The following is an 18,018-nucleotide window of genomic DNA, read 5'->3' on the forward strand; positions in this document are numbered from 1 at the left end:
GAGGCCAGAGGTGGGAGGGAGAGTGACAGAGAGCAGGGTGTCTGGCCATCTCTCTCTAAATGCTCATCCAGCTCGACTGGTTGAGTAAAGGGCAGCCTGGTCAGATGGAGGCACGATGAACTTGAGTGCCTGTCACAAATGTCTTCAGAGTTGGGTGGTCATAGAGCACCCTGGTGAAGAGTGAGACCTTGGGAAACGGACGTACTGGCTTCAAATCGAGGTCCACCACTTGTAAGTTACATGACTTTGGGCAAGTGACCTAATCTTTCCAAGACTCACTTTCCTTGTCTATAAAATGAGAAAATAGTGTTGTTTCTTGTATTAAGGCACTAACCCAGAAACCTGGCCCACAGGAAGACTCAGTAAACGTCAGGCATTTTTATGAGTTGGCTACAGACTTAATGTCAGTCAACAGTATCACAGACTCCCTCCCTCAGCACCTTTAGCCTGTTGGTGCTATGGCCTCCAGAGCCCACGCTCGCTACTGTTCTATACCTTCACACGCTCCACAGCCTGGACAAGCTGCTCCTGAGGCCGCTGGGTGATGACAGAGAAATCATCAGGAGACCCCACAGGAGAGCACTCCCTGTGAACAAGCCAGCGCCACCTGGGCCGCTGCCCCTTTCCTCTAGGACATCGGCTCGTAGGGCTCACCTCCCTGGACTAGGTTTTGTTAAGCAAAGGGGTGTTCCCCTATAGCTTCTCCAGGCACGAGGCTGGAGCTAGGGAAGAAACTGCAGGAAAGGAAAAGGAACACAGATATCTCTATAGCTGCGTAGAGAAAAAAGCAGACTAGTTTTTGGAGCGTGGGGCAGAGGCACCCAGGACCAATGCTCCCCCCCCATTTAAACCATTTTTAAGTATACAGTTCAGTGGCATTAAGTCACAATCTGCCCATTGCTGTGCGACCACCATCACCATCACCATCCAACTCCAGAACTTTTTTCATCCTGCAAAACTGCAACTGTAGCCATTGAACCCTAATTCCTCGTTCCTCCTCTCCTTCCAGCTGCTCATAACCATCATTCCACTTTGTTTCTATGACTCTGACGACTCTAGGTGCCTCATGTACGTGGAACCGTACAGTATTTGTTCTTTGGTGACTGGTTTATTTCACTTAATATAATGTCTCCAAAGCTTATCCATGTTGTGGCAGGTGTCAGATTTTCCTTCCTTTTTAAGGCTGGATGACATTCCGTGGTTATGCATATAGCACACTGTATTTACCCACGCAGCCGCTGATGGACACTAGGGCTGCTCCCAGCTTTTCACTGTTGTGAATAGTGCTGCTGCGAACACGGTGTGCAACTATGTCTTTGAGGCCCTGCTTTCAGTTCTTTTGGGTGTACAGTCGGAAGTGGAATTCTGGATCACATGGTAATTCTATATTCAGTTTTTGAGGAACCCCGTACTGCTTTCCACAGCAGTGGCCCCATTTTACTTTCCCACAAGCAGGGCACAGGGGTTCCAATTTCTCTGCGTCCTTACCGGTGCCTGTTATTTTTCTGTGGTCTTTAATTTTTAAAAAATTTTTAAAGATTTATTTACTTATTTATTTGAGAAAGAGAGAGAGAGAGCGAGCGGGGGAGGGGCAGATAGAGGGAGCGAGAACCTGAAGCAGACTCTGAGCTGAAGGCTGAGCCTGACGTGGGGCTTGATCCCAGGACTGCGAGATCATGACCTGAACCAAAACCAAGAGTGGGCGGCTCAACTGACTATGCCACCCAGGTGCCCCAATTTTCTGTGTTTTTTTAAAAAAATAATAGCCGTCGTAATGGATATAAAATGGTATCTCATTGTAGTATTGATTTGCAGTTTCCCAATTGTTAGTGTTGCTGCCCATATTTTCATGTGCTTATTGGCCATTTGTATATCTTCTCTGGAGAAACGTGTATTGAGTCTTTTGCCCATTTTTACATTAAATAGTTTTTTTGTTGTGTTGCATATTAATCCCTTTCAACTCATTTTACCATCTCCTAGTAAAGGGGCCAACCCCCTAAAGCAGAGACTCTCAACACTCGTGGAACATCAGAATTACCAAGGAACCAAAGAAATACTGATGCCCAGGACCTTGGTGGTTCTGAATTAACTGGTCTGGGGTGGGGGTGTGAGGCATCAGAAGATTTTTAAAAAGTCTCCTCCGAGTGGTTCTCAGATGTATCCAGAGTTGAAACCACTGCTACAAATTGTCTTCCCCATGGGAGGTGCTGCCCTTGCCCACTCACTGCTGAGAAAGCGAGAGGGGATAGATTCAAAAGAGGGATGATGAGGTCCCACAGCGCCCAAGTGCAGTGAGGGTGGCAGTGTGGCGGCATGGCAGCAAAGTCACAGGAAAGGCAGGCCCCCCACTTCATCACACAGCCCTATCATCAGTCCTGCCGCAGATATATCGGGAGGAAACAACCAACCACTGTCTCCTGAGAAGGCATGGGAATGAAAGACAAGAGAGAAGCCCTCGAGCTGCCCGGAAGCCCGATGGGCAGAGTGTGTGGTGAAGAGCTCTGGGCGGCAAGGTGGGAGTCTTGGTTCTACTCAGCTTTGCCATAAACTTTCCCTGTGGCTTCTGAGCTTACCTTGCTTTCCTGTGCCCAAGAGTGCCCCTAGAAGAAAGGAAACTGGGTAGTGCACTGCTTCTCAACCCTGACTGTACCTTGGGTTCACCCAAGGAGCATTTAAAAAACACTGACCCTGAGGTCCCACTCCAGAAATTCTGAATCCCGTTGTTTTAGGCAGGGACTGGGCGTTGTCATTTAGTAAAGCTTCCAGGTAATTCTATGCAGCCAGGTTTGAGAGCCGCGGTCTAGCGGTTCTCCCAAGTACCCTCTCAGTGTTAACACTCTGAGGTTCTGCCTCCATTTCTGGGGGCGACAGTCATGGCCTGAGCACTCCTGTGGCACTTTGCGCGTCCTACCGATACTGCCCTGCTTCTCACAGCCCGCAGGAGCACCGACCTGATGCTCTCTGCAAAGGTTAAGAGGACCAGTTCCCTTCTAAGAACTGAAAAAGAAACAGATTCTGACCTCTAGTGACATGGGATGAGGCCGCATCCCCCAGGAGAATGTTTTAGTCTCAGACCAGCTGTGCGTAACTGTGAGGCGGAGTGCCTGCTGGAGGCAGGTCAGCTGGGAGGAGAAAAGGCCAGGTGGCCAGCAGGCAGCCAGTCAGAATGGGAGAAGGAAGAGTTTACTGAGTTACTGCTAAGAGACCAATACTCCCAGCAGGCCCTGGAGAGCGAGGAGGCTTTCCAAACTGGGGCGTGTGCACGAGTGCACAATACTTCAGATAAGGCCGCTAGGGCCATACGGGCTACTTCATGGAGCTCCGCCTGCCAGGAATTGGACACCTACGTGTACTGAGCCCACACGGGGAAGAGGGCGGTGCGAGTTCACAGGCTGCCCTCTGAAGGGCCTGCTCATTGGCCTATGCTTGGAGAGAGAGGAACCAGCCTGCAAACAAACAGAGCCAAAGAAATGGGTGGTAGGCACTGGCTGGGGACTGCCTTTAAGAAGCCATGCTGGCTGGTGGAGAGAGCCAGAAAGTTCCATGTCTGCCTCCTTCCCTACTTTCTCTCTTGCCCTCTCGTTTCCATCCCTCCTCCTTAGTGTCCCTTGTCCCTTAACTCTCCATCAACCCCTCTCCCTCTAGAGTTCTCACCCCGAATGCCTCTGGACCACAGATACCCTCTGCTGGCTCTCTGCCTCTGTGTGGTGGGTTTACTCCTACCATGCCCCACAAGCAGTAGGGGCCCAGGGTCGGGGGGCAAGGGGCAGATGCAGGGTCCACCCAGCCACAGGCCTATGTCTGGAAGTCTCAGCTCTTCTCTGGAAGTAGAGTCCTTCCTGATGGAACCGCCCACACCTGCAGACCTTCCCTGGCACAGGACATGCTGTCTTTGTTTTTTTCTTCAAAGATGGGGGTCTGTAGAGGGGGTGTGTGGGAGTTTGTAGCTACTTTGCTGACTAACTGATGACAAGTGACATAATAGCTATACTACGTATTGTGTGCGTGCCGGGCGTGTTCTAAGTGCTGTGTGTATTTCACATCGTCCACCCTCACATTTCTGGCCCCGTTGTGCCCCAGTCCCCCCTCAGTCAGACTTCAAATAGCCACATTCCTGAGTTTCTCCAGTGGCTACTTTAAAGGACAGAGGAGCTATATCCGCAATTCAAACTCCACACAATTTCCTGACACCGGCCCTCTTCAGTCTTCACAGAAAAAGGGGGAGAAGCAGGTGATGGCTGAACTAGGGGAAAGGGACACAGAGATGCGTGTGTGTGTGTGTGTGTGTGTGTGTGTGTGTGTGTGTAGAGACGTGAATAAGGTTTTAGTTTCCAGTTTTCTCCTGGTGGAAAAAACCACAGGGACACCCTTGGAGGAGTTGGGCAGCACGAATAATGCAACCTGCTACCGCCATCTAGTGGACAAAAGGAGGAAGTCTGGCTGTGAAAGTGGACGGATGGAATTTGAATCGGGAATATTTCAGCAAATTAATTAGCCCTCAGTACCTACCAGGAAGTCTGTAGCGGGTCTCCGTGGTGACCCTGATGTCCCTGCCTCCCAACAGGTCCCTACCCTCTTCCCATTTCATAAATACCCAGCAGGGTCTGCACAGAAGGCCCCCCCGCCCAATGTAGATCACCTGACCAGTTAAGAAAATAAGCTCAGAAGCAGGAGAGCTTGGTGTCACCTTCTGGGCCTCAGTTTACTCAATGTAATGACTCAGTGAAAGACTTAAAGCCCCTGCCAGCTTTGTCTTTTGAAGTTAGTGGTTTTCATACCAGAGTGAGCATCAGAGTTCCCCGGAGAGCTTGATAAAACAGACTTTGGCCCTGCTCCAGGTGTTCTGACCCAGTAGGTCTAGAGCGGAGTCTGAGAATTTGCATTTCTACAAGTCCGAGGGATGCTGACGCTGCCAATCCAGAGACACCCTCACCTTGGAGAACCGCTGTTCTAAGTAGCTCAGCCTCCTCGGTGCAAGAGAAAAAGTGAATAAACAAGCAGAGAATTTATATAGAATAAATACCACAGAGCTTATATGGAACAGAAGCCAGGGCTCAAATAACGTATCCATCAGAGCCCCATAAATAAGTGTCTTGCACCGTGCAGGGCTGAGGAGAGGCTCAAACTGTCAGGGAGCCCGGCGTAGCTCTGGAGCGGGAGCATGGGTCAGCGCAGAAGGGAGAATGCTAGGTGCTGGCCATAGGTAGAAGACTTCCAAATGCCGTGGGAGAGCTGGAAGAGGTCTTAGAGGCCATCTAATTCAGCTTTCATTTTAAGATGAAATGGTCTCACAAAGGTTATATGACTTTTCCAAAGTCACACGGCCACTCGGTAGCTCTTTCTCTTCAAGTTCCCAACCCGCTCCCTTCACAAGCAGGTCCCAGAGGAATCCCACAAGGTCTGACAGGTTCACAAGACAGGTTAGTTCCATGATGTTCTGGGGTTAGGGTGGGCCAGCGCCCCAGCGGCCCTTTGCACATGCCCACCCCCTTGGTTCCCCCTACCTTTCACCAAGGGGAAGAAGCAGTCCATCTCCACGCTGCTTCGGGAATGGGAGATGCACAGGGCGCTGCTGGGAACCAGGCCCTCCTGGGGGGGGCTCCGTTCCGTAGTGCGGACCAGACACCAGCCCGGCCGCTCGCTGGGCCGCTCCAGCAGCTCCACCGTCTGGCCCACCTGGATGGTCAGCTCGCTGCTGTGGCCCGCACTGAAGTCCTGGAGGACCACGGTCAACTCACATCCGCCAGAGAGCTTGGGGTAGGGCATGGAGTGAAATGTGAGAGGTGGAAGGAGGAGATGGTGGGCCAGAGGGGAAGGGAGAAAGGATGCATGCAGAGGAGAAGAGGAGGAGAGGAAGACAAAGGGGAAAGATGGGATCCGGAGTGGAATGAAGGCAGAAGATGGAAAAGGGAGTTGGGAACAGGAAAGAAAACAAGAAAATAAAGTAATTGACACAATGCCATTCAATCATTCCGTCGCTCGAGCTCGGGCCACGGTCTGGAGCCTGCCCAGGACCGAGCTTGATTCTAATTCCTTCTTGTTTGCCTGGAGTTATTCTCATTTTCCTTTCCCAAGCTTCCAGCCAGCTGTGCCCTCTACCCCCTGCCCCAGTATGTCTCTTTACTTCTTCCCTGGGCGCTACCTTTGCCCCATCCCTGCCCGTGACCACCCTCTGACTCTCACGGGCACCATTTCTAACTCACTCACTCTTACGTGCTTCTAGCTGAAGTTTGGGAATAATGGAAGAGATAACCTCCTTCCTCCTAACCTTTGCAACCTTCCCCCTCCACATCCCTAGTTGGACCCATCAGCTGAAAACAGAGGCTGCCAGTGACACAAAAAAGAAGGAGGCATCCAGTCAAAGGAAAAAGCAGAACAGAAGGGGAATAGAATCAGCTTACCTTAGCCCAGCCACTGGGGACCAGGGCAGGGAAGGGGAAGGGAAGAAGAGGGGTCACATCGTACTTAGGAACTGTCCTCAGTGCCCCATCATGCCCTCCCCCTGCACCTGGCACTTCCCCACTGCACTGGTTCTGGGGCAGAACCAACAAAACTGGGAAGAGAGACCCCAGGGTAAGAATCACCTCTTCTAGCCGAACGCTGAGACCTTCACTTCTCACCATGAGGAACCACTAGTTATTAGCTTGTCTCACAGAGCTAAGCACAAAGCCTCTCTCTTGAAATAGCAGCGGCACTTAGGGGAAGAATGAGGGGAAGAGAAGGGAAGAAATGGGAGACCCAAAGGTCCAGCTGGGCAGCTTGTTGTCCCCAGGGTTCAGCCCCAAACAGCGGCTCAGCAGGTAAGTCCCCTACTACCTCCAGGGAACTTAGCCTCAGTCTGTGCATCTCTAACGGAAGCCTCCAGGACCTGCGTTGTCTGCACCAGCAGCCCTACTAATGCACGAGTCCAAATACGCGGTGTAGCTATTTCTCCTACGTCCTGGGAGGCTTCTGCTGAATGGTAGACACAGCAAGCATCCCAGTAAGTAGAGAATCAACAGTCCCACAGGCCCCAGAGCTCAGCATTCAGGACTGTGAGAATTTCCCAGGAAAGGGACTTGAATGTCACAGCAGGCTTGAGAAGGCTACATGATGCTTCAGACTGACAGCTGCCATGCGCGTCACCACCAACCACCGAGCAGGGAGCCCGCTCGAAACACATGTCCGCGAATGAGCATGGTACTGCCGCTGAGAAGGGATCAGGAAGAGAAATTTGTAGGACAGAAGCTGGAAGAGGGAAAGAGACAGAAGAAGAAGAAAACACACTTGTTGCCTCATTTTTCCATTTAACTTTCTTAGTCCCATTAAATGCACAGACTCTACCCCCGGCCCCTTCTGGTGTTCTTTTCCCTAAAGCATCATTTTGAGAAGGATGTTGTGGGATGGCGATACCTCAAGTCTGCAGAGTGCTTTCACACTGTGCAGAGGACCTTCACATTAACTCTCTACTTGGTCCTCACAACGACCAGGTGCTGTTATCATCTCTATCTCATCCACCAAGAACTTTGAGCTCAGAATGCCAAGAGCATTGGCTGGCACAACGAGTGTGCATAAAAACTGCATAAGAAGTTTATTAAAACTGCAGATAGCTTTGCTGGTCCCTCGCTTGCCCTAACCCCCAATCACAGGTTATGATTCAGGAAACCTAGGAATGCCTATTTTTAACAAGACTCCCCCAACTCATGATTCTGAAAAGGGGGTCCCTGAGATACTGCCTGAGAAACACTGGCTAGATAGTTTTCCCATGGTCACCCAGCTGGACTTGAACCTGGCCCTTGACCACAGATCCCATGTTCTTTATACCACATACCAGAGCAAATTATGTACAAGTTTTAGGGATGCTTGTGGTTGAAAGGGGCGGGAGGCAGGTGGGAGAAGGCATCACTGGCCTGGGCTCCTGGTCTTCTCAGGGTTGGCTTGGCCTGCATCAGGTTGCTTACACTTTTTGGACTGCAGTTTCAATCTTGACCAGTCTACACTACATAGGAACAGCTACATCACAGAAACACAAGTGTCACTGAGTTAATTTCGCTGATATTCTATTTCAGTTTTTTTTTTCTCAGTTGCTGGTGGCGTCCCACTAAGTTGATTCCACTTTCCACTAATGGAAATTTGTAGAATTTGTAAATTCCATTTGTAGCACGTTAGACTAGATGACCACAAAATTGCCTGCTAACTCAGAGAATTTCTATCACTGAGCTTCTATGCTTCAGGGGAGTCACTCCTCTGTGTCAACCTCCGGATTCCTCCCCAAGGTCAAGCATGCACATAGCCTGAGATGCAACTCGCAGCCCTTTCAGGGATGATGGGAATGGCCCTTTTGCAGGCTGTTGCAGCAAAGCAGGAGCCTGAGGCTCTGGTTACCAATAGCCCAGCATGTCACCAGACACAAGACCCACTGCCCCCTTGGACAAGTTACAGCCAGACCCACCCACAGGCAGGTGGGTGCTGTGGTGGGTGGGGGGTAGAGGATAAAGAGCCTGGCTGTGTGCCTCTATAATTCAAAGATCAAGAGAAACCTGGAAAACACCAGCAGGTGGTGGTTTTTGCTTCCTGTGGGCTGCGCGGGCCAGACAGAGGAGAAAGTGGAAGAAAGACGATCAACTGGCAATTTCTCTGGTGCTCACAGACCCAGCCAAAAACATTACGGCTCAAATGTAGGATGAATGTCCTGGTTTGCCTCGCCTCAGTGGGGTGGTCAAAGAGATTTACCACACTCGTCCCCACTCCACGGCAATAAGGGAGCTCCAAACAGCGGCAGCGAGGGGCTTGGGGAAGTGGATGAGTGAGGGTCAGGCAGACCCACCTCTGAAGCAGTCCCTCCTCACCCTCTCCCCAGAGCAGCAGGGAAGCTTCAGGCTGCCCAGGGGACTCCGGGTTCACACCTGAGAAACTCTGCTTCAGAGAACCCAGGACTGGAATCAGTCCTGGAAAGCTGGGGGGGGGGGGCAAGGGCAGAGGGGCCAAAAGACCTTGGAGGAATCTTGGTACACTTAAAACATCTGTACTTGAAATCCTCAAAATCATTCATTCATGCCTCACGATTTAAGCCTCCTCCCAGACCATGATGAGTCATGCCCCCTACTGAGCATTAATTACAGAGTGTGCCCCTCGTTAACCAATAAAAACCAAATTCCTCACAAATACGGAATGATTAGTTTCTTAGCAAAGTATTTGTGCATTTTTCTCTCTGCCCGGTTCAGAGGCGCGTCAGCAGGTCTGTCTGGAAGAGCCCCGTGGTAATTATTTTCTCTTCTGCCTCTTACCATCTGGAAAGGACCAGTGACTGTGTCCCCCCCACTCTCCCTGTCCCTTCCCCTTTGCAGTGCTGCACTCCGTTACAGCAGCACATTCAGAAAGTCCCCCTTTCTCTCCCTGAGCTAAATCTCTGCCTCAGAAAATTAAAAAGGTCTTCAGAGAATGTTGCAAACAACATCTTTGTTTTCACCTCATTCTTCTCTTGCCCATAGCCTTTAAGAACTGTTTCAATGTCCCCTGCAAATCTTTAGAATGTTGTCTCAGTGAACCAAGTTCCTATCTGACAGTGAGACCAGGGGGTGTGGAGGGAGGGTGCCCAAACTCTCCCCACCACAGAGGTCCCAGATGATTCGAGAGGTGTCAGAAAGGGCTATCACACCCTGCTCCAAACTTGAAGCTGCATCATATTTGTACTGGTTATTTTCAAACTATTTGCTATGGATGCTTAACTTCCAAACTACCCATTCGATCCCACTCTAGATTCGAAGACCAAACTCATTCCCAGGAGGGAAATGCTGGGAGCCTTGAGTTGGTAGCACAGACTCTCAGCGTGAATTCAGGTGTTCCTGAGTCTTCTCTGACCGTGCACCCCAGTTTCTATAATCTTCTCTCCTCTTATTCCCTTCACTGCGTACCACCTCCCCCAGAAGTCTTCAACTTGGCCCCTTCCTGGGAGCTTCTCAGGCATTTTCCTTGCCTAGCTCCCTAGGACACTGCCCAGGGCCTGCTAAACCTTTCTGATGCTAATCACTACTTAGATTTCTGCACAACCCACCCCACCCTCCTGTTGCTGAGTCACCATCTGATCCCAACCCCCCCTCCCCCGCCGGACTTTCCCAGCCTCTCTCCTTCCTGCGTCCTGACCATTTCCTGTGGAGCCTGTTCCCGTGATGCCCAGTCCCTGGGTGGACTTTGCCCTCCTCGCTCCAAGGTGCTCCCAGGTGGCCCTCTCTCCAGCAGGTACCACTACACACACAGAGGAGACTTCATAACTGCCCACGTTCTTACTCATAATTCACCAGAAATGATTGCTTTCATTTAAGCCCATTTTTGCTTGGTTACTATCGGAACCTCCTGCGTGTATAAACAGCATGAGCTAGATTACCCCTAAGAACTTCCTTATGTTATGGGAAAAGATCTGATTATTCCCTGTGGGATTTCCAGTGATATTCGGAGAGGGAGACCACGACCCACCCAGCATTCTACTGTTGTCATTTCAGGCCCCCTAGCTTCTGCCTGCCTCTTTGTCTCCACCAGATTCTCCTGAGGGCTATGGACTCTGAAGCCCCTCACTGGCTATGTGACCAGGAACAAGTCACTTAGCCTCTTGGTCTCAGTTTCCTCATCTGTGGAATGGGGGTATAACAGTATCTGCTTCATAGGTTGCTAGGAACATTAAATGGGATATTATTTTTTTTAAGTTGGTTCTACACCCAACGCAGGGCTTGAACCCACAACCCTGAGACTGAGAGTCACATGCTACTGATTGAGCCAGCCAGGCACTCCAATGAGATAATTTTTTTTAAAAGATTTTACTTATTTAGAGATAGAAAGCAAGTGTGAGTGGGGAGAGGGGCAGAGGGAGGAGGACAGGGAGAGAATCTCAAGCAGACTCCACGCTGGGCGAGGAGCCCACTCAGGGGCTCCATTTCAGGACCCTAAAATCATGACCTGAGCTGAAATCAAGAGTTGGACACTCAACCCACTGAGCCACCTAGGCGCCCTGAGATAGTATTTTTAAAGCAGTTAGGGCAGTGCCATCAACAGACTGAGCTCTCTAAATGCTTGTTTATAAATGAATTCTAGAGGTATTAATTAATTATCATTATTATTTAAATTTAAGGGGAAGGTTAGGAGTAGAGAAGAAATCGTGAAAAGGGATCAATTGTCTGGAAACAGACTGTACCAGATATAAATAGGCAGGGAAGTTATTATGAAAGTAAATAAAATCTTTTTCCCTTTTTATAATCTTAATGGAGTCTTGCCCTAACCCAGGCCAATTAGAAAAAGTGGCCTGAAGGCTTCTAGGGAAGGTGACTTCGATGCCTTTAAGGGTCCCCCAACTCAGCACAAGCTTTTTCTGCGAAAAGACAAGGGGATGGTGGGATCCCGGATCCCTTTACGGAAAACGAAGATTCATTCTGCATTGCTTTCCATGCACCATCCATCTGAAGAACACCCCCCGCCCAAGAGACTGACAACTGCCCACTGTACCTGGTGCCTGAGCCTGCTGATACTGGGAACATCAGCTCCTGACACTGCTTCGCCCATCAGATAAAGTCAGATTTCCTCCCCCTTCCCTGGCTGCCTGCCCTCCGATTCACTCTGGCTCATTCCTCCGTGGTGCTCAGCCAGGGCGAGGCACAGAGTTCTCTGCATTAGCCTCTGCCTGTGAATGGCAATGTGGGAGGCCACAGCTGGTCTTAGAAAAATGTGAAGTTGGAGGGTATCTATTTGGTGTGGTTTTAGGGCACTGAGAGGACCTGCCAACTCCTGTTCAAAACAATCCTTCTCTCCCCCAATGACCCCGGCACCTGCTCCAATGCCTCCAATTCCACAGTCGGAGATGCATTTCATTTCATTAGATAATGTTCTCGCCATACAATGTCTCAGAGCAGAGTATGTGTACGATTCCCTTCCAACTGCAAAAAGATGAGAAGCAGCATGTAGGTGACATGCAGCTGTACTCATACAGCTTTCAGCATGAATACGTTCGTAGCAGCAGTCTTTTAAACAAGAAAACAGCTATAACATCAAACACCCCCTAAAACTAAAATACAAAACTTGAACAGGAAGGGAATCATTAAGCAATTATGATATATACACTAAGTGTTTAATTATGCAGTCATCAGGTATTCGTAAAGCTTTAAAACCGTTACAAATTGCTTACCTCATATAAAGTAAAAAATAAAAAGGACCAGATATAAAGTTGCAAATATAACTAGGAGAAGAACATCACTAACAACCACCCTAGCCATCTGAAATTAACAGAAAGGAAATTCATCAAAATGTGAAGACTGGCTTTACTGGTGGGTGGAAAACTGGGTGATTTCACCCTTCCTTTCTAATTTCCAGTATTGCCCGATATTTCTGACCTAAACATTATTTTATAAGTAAAGTAACAATAACAACTTGTATGACAAGTCAACAATGGAATGGGGGAAAATGCAATATTCCAAGGAGGCATAAAACTTTGAGGGGGAAAGGGGCAGTGGACAGAGGGATAGTTCCTAGCTCTGCCCCAGGACCACGGTGTGAGCCTCAGGAAAGACCCGAGTTGCTGATGATGCCTCTTTGTAGTGGCTTTAAATTCCATCTCTAGAAACCTCTGTCCCCACACTCCTGTGAAATCCAGATGAGTTCTTCAGGAAGGAGGTCTCTTTATATGAGGTTAGTGTTCTGTTTCTACCCTGACTGAGATCTGAAACAGGTGTAAAGCAATAGCTGGGCAGTGAGGGACACTGTTGTGGAGCTCTGGGATGCCTTCAGTCGGCTGGTAGGTAGCCTGTGTTGCTGCCGAGTCCAATTAAGAGTCGACAGCTGATGACTGGCTTCATTTTTGTTTGCTGGAGCTGAGGCTGCTCTGACTGCAACTGATGGAGCGTTTTGGTTTAGGGGGTTCCCGTGGGACTGAGATGGAAGGCAGAGCCCCAGAGAGGCACAGAGTGTGGTCTGCGGTCAGTAGAGGTCTCAAGAATGTGTAGAAATTAAGAGTGGGAAGGATGCAGGGGTAGCAATCAGGAGGCCCTCGTGCTGGCGCAGGTTTTACCTGTGTGTGGCGCTGGGAAAATCCCTTCCCCTCTCTGTACCTGAACTTCCTCATTCTTAAGATGAGGAAATTGCATTTCAGGGGTCCCTCCAGTGTTAATAATCTATGGGTGAAGTAGTTCCTATATTCACTCATTCACACACAACTCTGTTCAATTTTTTTGAGCATTTATCATTAACTTATCATTAACAGGTTATTTATTTGTTGCCATATTACATATCAAAATGTAAGGTCCAGGAGAGCAGAAGCCTTGCTCATAGTCACATCTCCCGAGTCTAGAGTGACACCTGGCGTTGGCAGGTGATCCACAAATACTCATTGAGTGCCTGAGTGAATGAAGCCCTCAAGCTATTGCCTGGTACAAAGCTGTGAAGTGTAGCTGCAAGGGCTGAGGTCTTGCACTGGCTGTCCACCTCTTCTTATCAGTGTCTTCTCGACCCCACAGTTTATTTGTTCGGAAGCCCTTTTTGAGAAATTATCTCACCCTTTGATCGTTTGGCTATATCTTCATTAATTCCTAAGTGTGATAAAAATGACACAAGGGGGGAGATATAAACCATCAAGAATAAAGAGAATGAGAGGTAACAGTAGACAAGAGAAGTCAATATTTTTTTTTTGAATAACAGAAAATTCCGGCACAAGTGGGTTCTGACCCAGTAGAATGCGGATGAGATGCAAACTCCTGCCATTAGCCCTGCACCCCCCTGGAAAGGCTAAGGAAGTGGAAGCACCAGGCTGCACTGAGGGCTGGAGTACAGGTGGGGCTAACAAGGGAAGAGGGGTTGTAAAGGGAGTAGACCCTTTGGTCCCTCTTCTAGGCAATGTACCTTTTCCCGAAACACTGAAATTCCCTGAGGGTCCACGTACAGAATAGGGAGATGGCCACCATCCTTGATCTTGCTGTTTCCCAAGATACTGGAGGCCAAATATATACGTTTTATGCAGACTTGAGAATCTTTCTTTGGAGAAACCAAAAAGATATACAGACACTCAAATTCTGACATTTGGAGATCCTCCCTTCACTGCAGAGTGAAACCTTCCATAAGTACACTCCTTCCATTACACAGAGTATGCGCTCGGCTTTTTTGATGCCTCATTCATAAATATGAATCTGATCTGGCCAAAGATCCCCAGACTTTGCAGAAAAGCTCCTCTGACAGAGACCAAACTAAACACACAGGAAGGATCAGGCACTCCGAGGAAATAACATGCAGGCAGAACAACAACACTTCAGCAAGACTATAATATCCTCAGAGACGTAAGAAAGGTAGTACATCCATGAAAACCACAAGCTGCTCTGCACAGGGGCGACATTTCAGAAGGAGAAAGAGCTCTCAGAAATTACAACTAGGGTGGAAATGAAACATCGCATACGTGGGTCGGAAGACAGAGTCAAAGAAATTTTCCAGAGAGTAGGACAAGAACAGTGAGAGAGGAAAATAGGAGCGAAAATGTAAGAAAATTAAAGGATCGATCCAACAGGTATGAGATAGACAGAATGAAAAGGAATAAATCATCAAGAAAAATTCCCAGGACTGAAGAGCACAAACCGCCAAGTTGATACAATGTTTCAAGTGCCTGCTGTGATGAATTTTAAAAAGACCCACTCTAAAGCACGGTGTCAGGACATACTGCCAGTGAAGAGGGCATTCCAAAAGCTTTGAGAGAGAGAGAGAGGAGGAAAAAAAGTGAGGTAAAATCCAACAAATCAAGAATCATGATGACAGCAGTTTTCAACAACAGCCTTAGAACGTTAAAGAAAATGGAGCAATGCCTTCAAAATTCTGAGTGGGAATTATTACCAACCTAGAATGCTGTGTCCAAACAAAGTGTCAGTCAAGAAGAGAGTACACGAAAGACGTTTTTCAGACTTTCAAAGTCTCAGAAATTTGTCTCAGTAAGCATTCATCCAGGGGCCACCATTCGGATTAGCATGTTGACCTCTCGATTTTTCTCTTTTATTCTTTCTTTGTTTTTTTGTTTCTCTTAATGTGATATGCCTTTGGTAGATACAAATTAAAATTAATCCCTTCATTCCCTTTTATAAAAATGAGTTAATACATAGACAGATTTGAGCAGTGCCCGAACCACAAAATGGTTTTCTATTTAGCAAAGCATTCGTCCAGGCCTTATGTGAAAATGTTCTAGTCAAAGCTATGAAATGTGCGGTGAGATGATGGTGGTGGTGGTGGAGTCATGGCCTCGCTGAGGTGCAAGGGACTCTGGGGTTCATCTAATCCAATCCCCTTATTTGACAGAAGAGGAAATTAATCACCCCAAAAGGAAGGACTTACCTCAGGAAGACAGTGTCTGAAAGATGGTAGATAATTAACAAACATTTGTTGAATGAATGAATGTGTTAGTGGGTAAGTAAATGAGTTAAGCCAGAGATCATCCATTGCTCTTAACTCATAAGTAGAAAAACTGAGGACCCCAAGAGATCCAAGATCAGACCTGGGTTTTCAAATTTTGGGCTCAGAACACTTCTTGCTAGACTTTGCTAAATTAATCATCGCTGTCACACTTAATGTATAAGGCTCTAGGTCTACACTTGCACCTAACGTATTGATATATGGATTGGTGTCAGTGTGGGAAGAGAATTTTCAAATCCAAATCTTGACAAAGCTGCAGAGGACACGAAGCCGGTAGAGGCAGCTAAGATTACATTACAGATCACAGACACCAGGACCTTTGTGAGGTTCTACTCTAATCTCCCGCTCAAGGCAGGACCCCTTTCACGACATCTAGCTCTCCGTGTTATGACACTTCCCTCCTGGTGGAGAGCTGCGGTATTCAGAACATTTTGTTTGTTTTTGTAATTTCCATCCACGGTTCTTAGCTGCCCTCTAGGGTAATACAGAAGAAATTTTCCTTTCTTGCACGGAGCTCTACATATGTGAAGACTAGATGGATAATTCCTTAAGACTTCTCTTTTCCACACATTCCTTCAAATGGCTCTCAAATGCATAGTTTCCACTACTTTCATCATATTCTTCTGGATGAACTTCTGTCCCTCTTGATGTCACTGTCCCTCTTGATAGGGACACCTAGAACTGAACCCAATCCTTTAGACCTAGTGTGCCCAGCACGGGCTATGCCAAGCACTCACTTCCCGGCCCAGACCTGTACGTCTATCAATGGTCTGAGAGTCTCTTGTCGGCCGGCTTCTATTGAACATGTAGCCTCCTAGAGACCCTGATCTGACTCACGGCGTCTCCTCGAGTGAGCTTCTTCCTTTTCTCTACTTGAGGCTTTAACTCAGAGAATTTTCTATTTATCTTTGTTAACTTCAAATTTCTAGTTAAAGCGTAGTGTTCTTGACTCTCTCATCTATCAGGTTAGTGATTCCTTCCAGGTTTGTGGCATCTGCAAACCTGAAATTTATGCTTGAATGTGAGCATACAATGTGAGCAAGTGAGAGACAAACACGGAGTGTTAGGTAGGAACAAGGACACAGCTCACCTAGGCTCCGAGCAGACTGGCACCATCCGCCCAGAGAAGGAACTGCGTTTGCTCAGGGCATAATTAACACCAGGTGGACGTTACAGGGTCTCCGATTTGGCTTAACTTAATGTTTATTCATTTGTTCATCCAATAAGAATTTATTGAATGCTAGTTGGAGGGTTAGAGCTCTCCAGGGAGGGAGGGAGGAAATGCAAACTGATAGCGAATTCCGTCTGCTCCTTATCTTTGTACTCCCTGTCCAGGCTTCAGAGACCATCAAGGCTGGTCACAAGCCATCAGCAGACACGGCTGGAGGACACACAGCCTGCCAATGAATGGAGGCCTCTGCAACTTTGACCCTTTGTTGGAGAGAAGGGTCCTGACGGGGTGGGGGGGGGGGGGTCTCCCAGGTCCTTTGTGCTTCCCTGAGGCTGCCATTACTGACGTCCTAACTGTAGGCAACTGGGCACTTTCCTGCAACACATGCCAGAGCTTGGGAAAAAGGAAAGAGCCCATGGGACTGGCTCTGAAAACCCAAGGTTACCCACCGCAGAGGGCTGAGAGGTGGCTGGGAGAAGCTGGGAGTACAAAGAGCTGCTCTGGAGGTACAGGAGAGCTGAGAAATTGTGGGCTGCCCTCAGGCATTCTCTCAAATTGTTCTCTGTGCAGTAGGGCAACACTGAAAAGTTGAGCTCCAGGGCCAATCTGGCCAAAGACCAGACAGGACTTCAAAGACGTGTACAATGTCATCCAACCTCAGGTATTCAGATGTGGGTCACCATTTTTCATTCTGTGGGTCATGGGGTCTGGAGTCAGACTGCTAGGTTTGAATCTGTCTCCATTGTTACTGTCTGTATCACCTCAAGCAAGTGAGTTAGCCTCTCTTTGGCTAATCTTCCTTATCTACAAAATAGAGAAAACATGAATCATTGCAAGGATTCCCTGAGTTCACACGGGTAAACCCTGACACACATCACATGCTCAGTAAATGTTATCCATTGTCTATCCAGTCGTCCTAACTTGGCACGTACCCATGGCGTGCTTCCTGTACCAATATTGTGTGCCTAGGGCACAGAAGGTACAGAAATCCATTTCTCAACCAGCTTTAATGACACATATTGAGAAACTGGCAGACTGAAAAAAACACATAAAAGCAACCATATATGACCAAGCCCAAGGTTAAAAGATTTAGGGTACAATTTAGGCTACAATTTCCCTTTGTAGGGCCATGGATATGAACGTCCCTCCTTTCCCACACTAGGGCTCCCAGAGAAACAACAGACCACATCAGGCCGGGAAGGATTTCTTGGAACTATTTGCCACACCAGGTGCATAACATGTCTACACTGAGGTGACAGGGTAGAGGTTGAAATAGCCACTCGCATATGGAAAATTGGCAAAATAATCCCCGGAAAGAGGCCCTGGTTGACCAGAGAATGCCAGTCAGCGTGAGTGTTGTTATGTCATCTGAGCACAGGCCGCAAGTCTGCCAGAATTGGGAAGAAGGCATAGGTGAAGTTCAGGGGTGTGCTGCTGAGTGCCTGAGA

At 48.3% G+C, this 18,018-nt stretch overlaps 1 protein-coding gene across 17 annotated transcripts in view; it reads right to left on the bottom strand.

Annotated features, from left to right (window-relative positions):
• Nucleotides 1–18,018, bottom strand: part of KALRN (kalirin RhoGEF kinase) — a 637,031-nt gene that overhangs the window by 131,997 nt on the left and 487,016 nt on the right. For all 17 annotated transcript variants that reach the window (XM_087861563.1, XM_045812696.2, XM_045812695.2 and 14 more), the window contains exon 34: nucleotides 5,505–5,751. In XM_087861563.1, coding sequence (XP_087717689.1) covers nucleotides 5,505–5,751 — 247 coding nt within the window. The remainder of the gene's footprint in view (nucleotides 1–5,504; nucleotides 5,752–18,018) is intronic.

The sequence above is a fragment of the Ursus americanus genome, chromosome 4 (assembly GCF_024610735.1).
Source record: "Ursus americanus isolate L20-20 chromosome 4, mUrsAme1.1.p, whole genome shotgun sequence".
Taxonomy (NCBI): Eukaryota; Metazoa; Chordata; class Mammalia; order Carnivora; family Ursidae; genus Ursus; species Ursus americanus.